The following is a 12,125-nucleotide window of genomic DNA, read 5'->3' as shown; positions in this document are numbered from 1 at the left end:
CTGAGGAGGGAACAAACACAGCAGTCAGTCAAGGCATCCACACCCATCATAGTGGGTTCCAGTGTATATGATACACACAACACCAAGTTAGGCAACATCTCCTACAATAAGTGAATGTACAACTTCATTTGTTTTAATGTCCTTTATTTGTATTAAACCCCCCCAACATTCTTCGAGATAGTAGACTGTTTAATTTCCCCCCTTAATTTTTTCTGACAAAAGAAGAGCTTTGAACAAATTGCTTTTCTAATTGCATGGAGACTAAACTATATTTTCCAGCTTCTGCTCAGTTGCCCATTGTTGTTGGCAGCCCTGCTTACTGGAGCTGGGTCTCGCTCAGCCGCCACTGGATTGTACCCAGAAACTGTATACCACAGGTATATGACAAAACATTCATTTTTGCTGCTCTAATTACGTTGGTAGCCAGTTTATAATAGCAATAAGGGGTTTGTGGTATATGGCCAATATACCAGGCCACAGGCTGTATCCAGGCACTCTGCGTTACGAATAAGAACAGCCCTTAGCCGTGGTATATTGGCAATATACCACACCCCCCCAGTGCCTTATTGCCTAAGCATAAGAAAACAGGGTTTTAGTATTCAGTAGGGGATACTGTTGCAAAGTTATTGCAACTGAAAACAAATCTGTTCTTATTGGACAAGTTCAGGACACGTTACACTGCATTTTCTCCACTGAACACAACCCCGCCCTCCATCTGAAGCTGGAATAGGGACCTTGATGGAAGAGATAAGAGGGACACTCACTTGTGCATGTAGAAGAAGATGTATCCGCTGCGGTCGCGGTCCCTCTGCACCATGGCCTCCTGTGTGCGCGACACGTCCAGGTCGTTGTAGGTCAGCCACGACTGCTTCTTCATGTCGTAGATGTCGCTGATGTAATGGCCTGAGGGTCGGGCGATTGAATTATAGGTTAATATTAGACTACAAGAATCCAGTGTTTGGGGTTCTCATGGTATCGTAATCATATATGTTGCCTCAGCTCACACAACCTTACATTTTCACGCTTTACGTTGTTTCACGGATGAGTGATAATCGGTGGCTCCTGTTACACCGTAGTGCGTTTTGAGATGCGCAGAAATCCGTTGCTACCAAAAAATATGAATGATATTCATGCTTCAATATTCATTCAACTTGAACACATTTTTTGGGTCCCACAAATAACGGTGCATCTCGTAACACAGCCATATATCTTAGCAGACTGTGGTTTATAGGGAGGGCAGTGCTTACCAGAGGAGGAGCTGCTCCCGATGTGACTGACTACACTGATCAGCCGGAAGGAATTGGCCAGATCGCCACTCTGGGAACAAGAAAGGAAGAGGTTTTCAAGCCAGGACGGTTCACTCCATTTCAAAACGTTTCTCCTTACTTAATGTCAGACACCCAGAACTAAAATGTTGTGTAATTGCATCAGAAGCTCGATTAAATTCTGGGGGCGGCGGGGGGGACATATATACACACACACGTTAGAAAAGATACTAACAAGAACAGCCATTTCTCGACCCCCTAAACAGAAACTCTCTATGGGCCAAATGTCTATGGGCCAAATGTCCCATTTAGAAATGTGTAAGATGCGAGCACCTGCGAAATCACGATTTGTCCAAATCAGTGACAAAAAAAACTGCGTACCAGAACAAAGTTGCTCGTTAGTCGTCACATCTCAGTCTCTTGTAAGACACTACTCCCATTTATGTTATGTGTGTCTGTCCACGAGAGTTTACTCCCTACTGAACAGGACCCTGGTGAAGGCTGGTTAGTGTGGGAGATGAGGAAAAGGAGGGAGGCTCTGTACCTCAGCGTTTCTCTTCAGGTCCCCAGCCTCTGCTTCGCTGTACTCCATGTCCAGCACCTCTTCGTTCCCAGAATCCTCGTCTGAACACAGCAGCTCCGGCAACGAGTTGTTGAACTCTGGGAGGGAGAAACCAGAGCAGAGCAGATCAAGACACGTGAAAACCACTGAAATGCGCAACCCAGGGGTTGGAACCAGTTCAGGGAACCAAAAAATAACTACATTTTTCAGAGGAAGTGAAACCGGGAACAAAACCGTTATTTTCATATCTTGCCTAGGGCTTACTAACATTCTTTTTAATTCCCAAAATATTCCTAATGTCTAGAATATAATTTGGTAATTTTGTGAAGTTATAATGCTAGTAACAGCCTAAACACATCATGATGTTCAGCGCTTCAAGCCAAGCCCCTCCATGTCCACCACGTTGCCCTCTCCTCACCTGTGAAATTTCAGTCGCATCTCGCGCCTGCACTTATCTGACCAATCAAACATGTAAATAAGACAGTGATGTAAAGTACTTAAGTAAACATACTTTAAAGTACTACTGAAGTAGTTTTTTGGGGGTATCTGTACTTTACCATTTCTATTTTAGACAACTTTATACTTGTACTTCACTACATTCTTAAAGAAAATGACTCCATACATTTTCCCTGACACCCAACAGTACTCGTTACATTTTGAATGCTTAGAAGGACAGGAACATTTTCTAATTCACACACTTATCTGGGGGACTCACTAAACATATGCTTCGTTTGTAAATTATGTATGAGGTTTGAAGCGTGTCCCTGGCAATCCTTCAATTTAAAAATAATTATATTTAAGAAAATGGTGTCGTCTAGTTCGCCTAATATAAGGAATTGGAAATGATTTATACTTTTGATACTGAAGTACATTTGAGAAATTACATTTACTTTTGATACTTAAGCATATTTAAAACCAAATACTTTTAGACGTTTACTTAAATAGGATTTTTCTGGGTGACTTTCACTCGAGTCATTTTCTATTAAGATATCTTTACTTTTACTCAAATATGACAATTTCCACCACTGATCAGGGATGGGCAACTGCTGGCATGCGGCCCGCAGGCCCCCTTTTGGAGGCCCTCGGATCATATTCAACTCAACTTCCTGTTTGTTGCAAGTTAGAATACACAAGGTGCAATTTAGAAATGTGGATGTGAATCAGCAGTTTCTCTATTGTTATATCTGTCACTGATAGTCAATTAGCCCATGTCAACTAAATGTTTTTAGATTGGTAAATTAGATTGCTGGCCGCTAAACTAAACTTGTTATCACGGTCAAATTATCGGCCAGGGCCCCTCCCATTGATTTTGTTAGTCTCACTCAGATACCATATTAAAACTGCAAATATTTCTCTCTACACTATGACAAAATTGCACAAAATGAACTCTAAAAGTTAAGTCTCTCTGCTGTCAAGAGGTGGGCCACTAAAATGTTTTGCCCGCAGTGTGTGTGTGTGGGGGGGCAACTACAGCCCCTCATGAGTCCAGAGTGTGTGGCCCCCACCCCTATCAAAGTTGCCCCTCCCTGACCTATATGAACTGCTACTTTTTTTATTTATTGGTTCGAACCGATTCAGAACGTATTTTCTGGTTGGAACACCGGAACTGATTCCAACCCCTGGTGTAAACACACACACACACTACTTTTCCTTTTGTGATGCTGAGTATGCTTAAAAAAGGGGTACCAGTGTCTATGCTGTACCTTGCAGGCTGAGCTCTGTGGCTCTCTTGAGGTCGTCGTCCTCCCTCATCTCTTGGGCTTCCTGTAGGACATACCACAAATTGAAAATGTCACTGGAATGTATTGCGATGGTGCAACAAGGCAGCATTGCTGGATACAGGGTCAAATGGACACCTAGTTGACATTATATAAAGTTGGTGGGTCAGAGCTTAAAACCCATTTTGGGTATTCACCAAAACATGCAGAGGGAAGATTAGCCTATATTACAAAAACATTGGTGAACCACAGACACCAGGTTTATCCAACAGTAAAAAGGGTAGAGCTGTATCGGTCTCTCTATGTAATGGCCTAGTGTGTGTTGGGAGTCTTACATGCTCCTGCAGGCTCTGGGCCAGGGCTTGCTGCAGCTCCTGCTCTTCCCGCTCCTGCTCCAGGCTAAACTGCTGCACCCAGTCCAGCTCCCCCTGCACCCCCTCAGGTGTCTGGTTTTCCTTGTTTTCGTCCATGGTCAGATCCAGGGAGTCCAGCGCATCTACACACACAGATACACTCTGTTGCGCAAGGGTTGGTGAAACGCACATTTCAAAACAGTCCATGGTCTTCATGACTTAGTATAGGATAGTTCAAGGAAATTACAATTTCATAATGGACATCTAATAACTACAGAGAGTTGTTTTGGTGTGTTATCTGTTTAAGCCTACACTTCCCCCTTCTCTCCTGGCTGGGGTGTGTGTGTGTCGTGGTTACCTGCAGACGGTTTGCTGTCCGTCTCCAGCAGGTCTGGGTGGTAGTTTGGCTCCTGGGTGTCGGGGTCGGTGTCCCCGAAGCCCGTGTCGGGGCTGCTGGTTGGCTCGTCCTCAGGGGCGGGGCAGGAGAGACCAGTGTCTTGACAACTCATCTCTAGCACTACCGCCAGCATTGCCTCATCGTTGATGTCTGACGCGTCTGTGTGTTGGACGCCTCGCTGGACCGAAACACACAATCAGAGCCCACCATGTCACACTGGACCTAAACCAACAGTATTCTTTCAACCTGTCCCTGCATGTGTCAGTGGTTAAGTTGTAGTAACTCATTTCTCCCCCGAGTCCCCCTACCTCCTCTGCTTTGTCGTCAGGCAGACAGTCGCTGAGGCGTCGCTTGCGGCTCACCGCCTTCCGGCTCAGCTCCTCCTCGCTGTCAGAGTCCACCAGGATACTGCTGGAGCTGCCCCCTGCCTTCAGAGACACTTTCCTGGGGGAAAGAAATAAAGACAGTGGTTAGAAGATCCAAACATTTACACCTGTGGTTTTCAACCTGTGGACCAGAGGTATTGCAGGTGGTCCAACATTTTTTCATTTATTTTTAGAATCTAATTTTGTCATTTATAATTACTTTACACAATGCAAATTGTAATAACAATGTATTTTATTTAACGAGGCAAGTCTTACATTTTTATTTACAATGACAGCCTACCAAAAGGCAAAAGGCCTCCTGCGGGGACGGGGGCTGGGATTAAAACAAGAGACAACGCAACACTACATGAAGACAGAACTAAGACAAACACAGCATGGTTGCAACAAAACATGGTACAAACATTATTGGGCACAGACAACAGCACAAAGGGCAAGAAGGTAGAGACAACGACACATTACTCAAAGCAGCCACAACTGTCAGTAAGAGTGTCCATGATTGAATCTTTGAATGAAGAGATTGAGATAAAACTGTCCAGTTTGAGTGTTTGTTGCAGCTCGTTCCAGTCACTAGCTGCAGTGAACTGAAAAGATGAGCGATTCAGGGACGTGTGTGTTTTGGGGACCTTTAACAGAACGTGACAGGCAGAACTGGTGTTGTATATTTTTGTATTTTTTATTTATCCATTATTTTACCAGGTAAGTTGACTGAGAACACATTCTCATTTGCAGCAACAACCTGGGGAATAGTTACAGGGGAGAGGGGGATGAATGAGCCAATTGTAAATTGGGGATTATTAGGTGACCATGATGGTTTGATGGCCAGATTGGGAATTTAGCCAATATAGTATCTGGAGGATATAGTATATGGAGGATGAGGGCTGCAGTAGAGCTCTCAAATACGGGGGAGTGAGGCCGAAGAGGGTTTTATAAATAACCATCAACCAGTGGGTCTTGTGACGGGTATACAGAGATGACCAGTTTACAGAGGAGTATAGAGTGCAGTGATGTGTCCTATAAGGAGCATTGGTGGCAAATCTGATGGCCGAATGGTAAAGAACATCTAGCCGCTCGAGAGAACCCTTACCTGCCAATCTTTAAATTATGTCTCTACAATCTAGCATGGGTAGGATGGTCATCTGAATCAGGGTTAGTTTGGCAGCTGGGGTTGAAAGAGGAGCGATTACGATAGAGGAAACCAAGTCCAGATTTAACTTTAGCCTGCAGCTTTGATATGTGCTGAGAGAAGGACTTTGCACTGTCTAGCCATACTCCCAAGTACTTGTATGAGGTGACTACCTCAAGCGCTAAACCCTCAGAGGAAGTAATCACACCTGTGGGGAGAGGGGCATTCTTCTTACCAAACCACATGACCTTTGTTTTGGAGGTGTTCAGAAATAGGTTAATGGTAGAGAAAGCTTGTTGGAGAGCATTTAACACAACATCTGGGGAGGGGCCAGCTGAGTATAAGACTATCATCTGCATATAAATGGATGAGAGAGCTTCCTACTGCCTGAGCTATGTTGTTGATGTAAATTGAAAAAAAGCATGGGGCCTAGGATTGAGCCTTGGGGTAGTCCCTTGGTGATAGGCAGTGGCCGAGAAAGCAGATGTTCTGACTTTATACACTGCACTCTTTGGAGGAAGTTAGCAAACCAGGCCAAAGACCCCTCAGAGACACCAATACTCCTTAGCCGGCCCACAAGAATGGAATGGTCTACCGTATCAAAAGCTTTGGCCAAGTCAATAAAAATAGCAGCACAATCAAACAATGGTGACATCATTGATGACCTTTAAGGTTGCAGTGACAAATCCATAACCTGAGCGGAAACCAGATTGCATACCAGAGAGAATACTATAGACATCAAGAAAGTTAGTCAGTTGATTATTTACAATTTTCCCCAACACTTTTGATAAACAGGGCAAAACTATAAATAGGTCTGTAACAGTTAGGATCTGCTTTGTCTCACCCTTTAAATAAAGAACGAACCGTGGCTGCCTGCCAAGCAATGGGAACCTCCCCAGAAAGGAGAGACAGGTTAAAAATATCAGAGATAGGCTTGGCGATGATAGGGGCAGCAACCTTAAAGAAGAAAAGGTCTAAACCATCTGACCCAGATTATTTTTGGGGGTCAAGTTTAAGGAGCTCCTGTAGCACCTCGGACCCAGCAACTGCCTGCAGGGAGAAACTTTGTAGCGGGGCAGGGGAAAAAGAGGGAGAAGCATCGGGGATAGTTGCATTAGAAGGCGTGGGAGATGAGGAAAGGTTAGCCGGGCAAGGAGGCGTGGCTGAGTCAAACAGGGATCCTGACTTAATGAAGTGGTGATTGAAGAGCTCAGCCATGTGCTTCTTGTCGGTAACAACCACATCATCAACATTAAGGGACATGGGCAGCTGTGAGGAGGAAGGCTTATTCTCCAGTTCTTTAACCATTTTCCAGAACTTTTTGGGGTTAGACACACAGAGAGAGAACTGCTCCTTAAAAGTAACTAACTTTAGCCTTCCAGGTAGCCTGAGTGCACTTATTTCTCATTTGCCTGAACGAGCCTTTCACCAAATGCAATTCTTGAGGTGGAGTAACTCTGCAAGATCACGGTCGAACCAGGGGCTGAACCTGTTTTTATTTCTCACGTCTGTTAACAATACCACTGAAAATATCAAAAAAGGTCCAACGTCTTCGACAAAGACGTGACAATCAAGATGATTCTACACCGTTTTACAATAATAATACAACTATTAATAATAAGTTACATTTACTGATAAAATGAACTCTAAATATGACCGCCAAGATACTTTGTTAAATTGCACCATTCCTGGAATGTGATCCTCAAGAGTTTGCCGGTGATTTGGTAGTCCCTGGAATGGAAAATTTTGGGAACTGCTGATCTACACAATGTTCACATCAAAGAAACAAGAGACCTACTGTAAACATGATTGGTGTCCATGGGGTGGAAGTGATACCATAGTGTTAGAGAACGGTTAAATGAGTGGCTTACCAAAGTAGTGAGGAGGAGTTCACCAACTGGGAGGCCTTCAGTGTTCGTGCCCTGTACAAAAAAAACAGGGTGTGGTAAGGTCATTTCATTTCTGCAGAGCACATTAGAGTAGGATTGTATTGCATTGACAGGCAGAGTAGTCTTTCAATAATCCCTTTGGCGAGATGTGCTATTGAGATCAAAGAACAGATCTGTGTGTAGCCACGTGTGCACATTTGTTTCTAATCCTTGCCGATTAGTAAGTTACGTGCACATTTTCGGTCAGCAAAAAGGTTTTGTACAGACCAACCCTGGAAAAATCATGGGTGTGTGCATCAACTGCATGTGTGCTAGATGAGAGAGGGAGACATTACAGCAGGTAAGGCTACAAAATAATGACAGAACAACTAGTTAGCCAATTCAACACCTATTGTGTAGCCTGGATAGTTCTCGGTAGTTAACTATTATCATGTATTCATGTAATTGTCATGTCAAATGTCCTAAAAACCTCACCACCATAACTACAAATGGCGACACGCAGTTGATCAATGGGTGCGTTAATAAATCAATGCTTACTCCGGCTGTAAAAGTCTGACACCATTGAAAAGCTGGGATTCCCCTCTGTTCAACATTGGGCATGTCACTGACAACTTTAAAATATATTCTTAGATAATCCTAATTAAGAATTTAGTAATGTCTCCCATGCTGTCAATAGATCTCCCCTGAAAGGATGTTATCGATAAACAGCTACCTTGCTTTGAAGTAGGCTACTTTAGCCATTTGATTTTTTTTTTTTTTTTAATATGGCAAGACCTGAAACTGGTTGTCTAGCAATGTTCCACAACCAATTTGACAGAGCTTGAATTTTTTTAAAGAATAATGGGCAAATGTTGACAATACAGTGTGGAAAGCTCTTAGAGACTTACCCAGAAAGACTCACAGCTGTAATTGCTGCCAAACGTGCTTCTACAAAGTATTGACTCAGGGGGTGTGAATACATATAGAAATGAGATATTTCTGTATTTAATTTTCAATAAATTTGCAAACATTTCTAAAAACATGTTTTTATGGGGTATTGAATATAGATTGGTGAGGAAAATAATCCATTTAGAATTCAGGTTGTAACAATGTAGAATAAGTCAAGGGGTATGAATACTTTCTGAAGGCACTGTAACAGGCCTAATAACACGTTTTATTTTGTAAAGTGGTGCCCTGCATCATACAACAATTTTCCATTACCTTTTTGGTCCAAAGTGTTAAACACCAAAAAAATGTGGAGTACAAAAATTAATGTCCGGCCTTGGTAAATTGTATAATTATGCAACAAACGTTAGATCATTTTCACTGTGGGGTGTGTTTCTTACATGGTTCCATGTGCGCTCCAGCCCAGGCTGAGCGGGGGCTGCGTAGTGTCTGTGCAGTGGGACAGCAGTGTGAGATAGCGGGGAATCATCACCTGCTGGCCCAGCTTACTGTTTAGGGACAGCTGGGCGTTGAAGCTGTAGCGCTTCAGGTGCAAGATAAGAACTCTGCATGGGGGGGAAACAACAGAAAGGAATGAATTTAGGGTTCTGGTGAACCTCATACCACTTCTCATTCACTTTAACATCAGATCACTGTTGTAGACACACGGGCATACCTGGGGAGTCGGCTGAATTTATGAGTCACTGTTGCCGCTTTCCTGCTGCACTTTTCACAAGAATACTCGATTTCCTCCATCTGGAACACACATCAACACACATTCAACTCATCTACTTCCTATTAGGATGTGGATACTAGGTTAACTGTTTCATTGCATTTAGTGCAGGGGAGGGGGTCAAACCTGTTTGCCTCTAGGGGCGCATTCGTTCTTCAACGAGGTCCGGAGAGCCACACTGAAAATATTACATTTCCTTGGCGTCAAAGTTTTCTAAAAAAAAAAAAAGATCCTCTATCCTTAACTTTGGTAATTTGATGCTCCCCGACTGTCTAGCTTTCATTTCAGTTATTATTAGTGAGCTGGACACAGTCAAAAAACGGTGACTGTAGCTCCATTATTTCTTCAGTTTCAATTTTAGTCATTTTTAAAGTATATTGAGTATGTCCCTCCCACCCAATTTGTTTTGTTTTGTTTTTAATATAAAAAGTTGGTCACCCATGCTTTAGTGAGTTGATATTAGGGCTGTTACGGTGACCGTATTACTGCCACACCGGTGGTCACGAGTCATGAAGGCAGTCACAGTAATTAGGAGTCTCCAAGTGCTGATGCTGCTGATGGTCATTAGTAGCCTAACAAACTTGCTAACTGCCTGGTACTCAGCACTCTACTGTCCCTCTAATCACTCTGACATCAATGCAAATGTTATCAAATCTAATCAAACACTTCATGAGAGCCCATGTTGTGCAACCTTTCTATAGGCTATGCAATTGCGTGAGAAAGAAGAGAGTGATGGCCTCTACTTAAGAGGATCCCATCAGCTTTCTATAGGCTAGGCCTTCTATATTTATATCTCAACTTAATTAATAAAGCACATTGCTCATCTTTACATGAGTATAGCCTACCTGGCTGGCATTTAAATATTTTTTTTATTTCACCGTTATTTAACCAGGTAGGCTAGTTGAGAACAAATTCTCATTTGCAACTGCGACCTGGCCAAGATAAAGCATAGCAGTGTGAACAGACAACACAGAGTTACACATGGAGTAAACAATTAACAAGTCAATAACACAATAGAAAAAAAAGAGTCTATATACATTGTGTGCAAAAGGCATGAGGTAGGCGAATAATTACAATTTTGCAGATTAACACTGGAGTGATAAATGATCAGATGGTCATGTACAGGTAGAGATATTGGTGTGCAAAAGAGCAGAGAAGTAAATAAATAAAAACAGTATGGGGATGAGGTAGGTAAAAATGGGTGGGCTATTTACCAATAGACTATGTACAGCTGCAGCGATCGGTTAGCTGCTCAGATAGCAGATGTTTGAAGTTGGTGAGGGAGATAAGTCTCCAACTTCAGCGATTTTTGCAATTCGTTCCAGTCACAGGCAGCAGAGAACTGGAACGAAAGGCGGCCAAATGAGGTGTTGGCTTTAGGGATGATCAGTGAGATACACCTGCTGGAGCGCGTGCTACGGGTGGGTGTTGCCATCGTGACCAGTGAACTGAGATAAGGCGGAGCTTTACCTAGCATGGACTTGTAGATGACCTGGAGCCAGTGGGTCTGGCGACGAATATGTAGCGAGGGCCAGCCGACTAGAGCATACAGGTCGCAGTGGTGGGTGGTATAAGGTGCTTTAGTAACAAAACGGATGGCACTGTGATAAACTGCATTCAGTTTGCTGAGTAGAGTGTTGGAAGCTATTTTGTAGATGATGTCGCCGAAGTCGAGGATCGGTAGGATAGTCAGTTTTACTAGGGTAAGTTTGGCGGCGTGAGTGAAGGAGGCTTTGTTACGGAATAGAAAGCCGAATCTAGATTTGATTTTAGATTGGAGATGTTTGATATGTGTCTGGAAGGAGAGTTTACAGTCTAGCCAGACACCTAGGTACTTATAGATGTCCACATATTCTAGGTCGGAACCATCCAGGGTGGTGATGCTAGTCGGGCGTGCGGGTGCAGGCAGCGAACGGTTGAAAAGCATGCATTTGGTTTTACTAGCGCTTAAGAGCAGTTGGAGCGTGAAAATGAACCACAGGAAAAGCATCCTCCATTTGCTATTTAAGTGCATACAGTAGATGTATTTTTCCCACTGCCCGTTTTGAGACAGGTGCATGATAATGGTTTCAAATTTCAAATTTTATTTAGTATATGTAAAGACAAGATTAAATCAGGAATAGTCTGATAGGTGACAAAATTAGCCGATCACTTGTGAATGATATATTATCACTTGTGAACGATGCCCAGCTTGTGTGCAATAAGGCTTTTTATAATCATAGTAGCATACCTCATGTAGCCTAGCCCATAGGCCTATACGTTTTCATAAGGTTTGTATCACAACTAGTGACAAAATTATTTCTTAAAATGAAGCACATTAATCCGCTTTGCAAGGGGTGTAGAGCCTAACTGGCAACATAAGCAGCCCGCCAGTTTCAAGTTTGGGGAAGATCATTTACCATAAAAGTGTACCTTTATAATAAAAGCATTACATGCATAATCACATTTGCGGTCACTTTTGATAATGGTGTGTTCCCGCTAATGGAACATTTGCGCTTATAGACTACTGCCGTGTGCACATTGCTGCGCTTATAATTTGAAGAAATAGCCTAATAGTTTATCAACATTTTAAGCTAAACATTCTGTTCTGTTGCATCAGCCTCATTGCGTAAAAAAAATGTTGTTATGCTAGTGGTTGTATTAATTTGGCATCCCACAAGTGTTCCAGACTATATTGGGAATATTTATTTCTTGCACAGAAAATAATAGGTCAACTTTTGTACTATAAGGGATAGTAGATTGACATCGGCAAGTGCTTCTGCTGTTTGTTAGGCC

At 42.9% G+C, this 12,125-nt stretch overlaps 1 protein-coding gene across 2 annotated transcripts in view; it reads right to left on the bottom strand.

Moving 5' to 3' along the window:
* Positions 1-12,125, bottom strand: part of LOC109870802 (ubiquitin carboxyl-terminal hydrolase 37) — a 29,635-nt gene that overhangs the window by 1,341 nt on the left and 16,169 nt on the right. The window contains exons 14-24 of one of the 2 annotated variants that reach the window (XM_020461437.2): positions 9,294-9,373; positions 9,019-9,183; positions 7,676-7,726; positions 4,604-4,739; positions 4,257-4,473; positions 3,881-4,041; positions 3,531-3,591; positions 1,810-1,925; positions 1,248-1,317; positions 1,015-1,105; positions 787-903 (exon numbers count right to left, since the gene is read on the bottom strand). In XM_020461437.2, coding sequence (XP_020317026.1) covers positions 1,026-1,105; positions 1,248-1,317; positions 1,810-1,925; positions 3,531-3,591; positions 3,881-4,041; positions 4,257-4,473; positions 4,604-4,739; positions 7,676-7,726; positions 9,019-9,183; positions 9,294-9,373 — 1,137 coding nt within the window. In that variant the 3' untranslated portion in view covers positions 787-903; positions 1,015-1,025. Of the gene's footprint in view, positions 1-764; positions 904-1,014; positions 1,106-1,247; positions 1,318-1,809; positions 1,926-3,530; positions 3,592-3,880; positions 4,042-4,256; positions 4,474-4,603; positions 4,740-7,675; positions 7,727-9,018; positions 9,184-9,293; positions 9,374-12,125 lie in introns of those variants that run through there. The other variant, XM_020461436.2, reaches the window with a different exon arrangement.

Source organism: Oncorhynchus kisutch, linkage group LG26 (genome assembly GCF_002021735.2).
Source record: "Oncorhynchus kisutch isolate 150728-3 linkage group LG26, Okis_V2, whole genome shotgun sequence".
NCBI lineage: Eukaryota > Metazoa > Chordata > Actinopteri > Salmoniformes > Salmonidae > Oncorhynchus > Oncorhynchus kisutch.
Note: the sequence above shows the minus strand (reverse complement) of the source record. Positions and strands in the feature narration are given on the sequence as shown.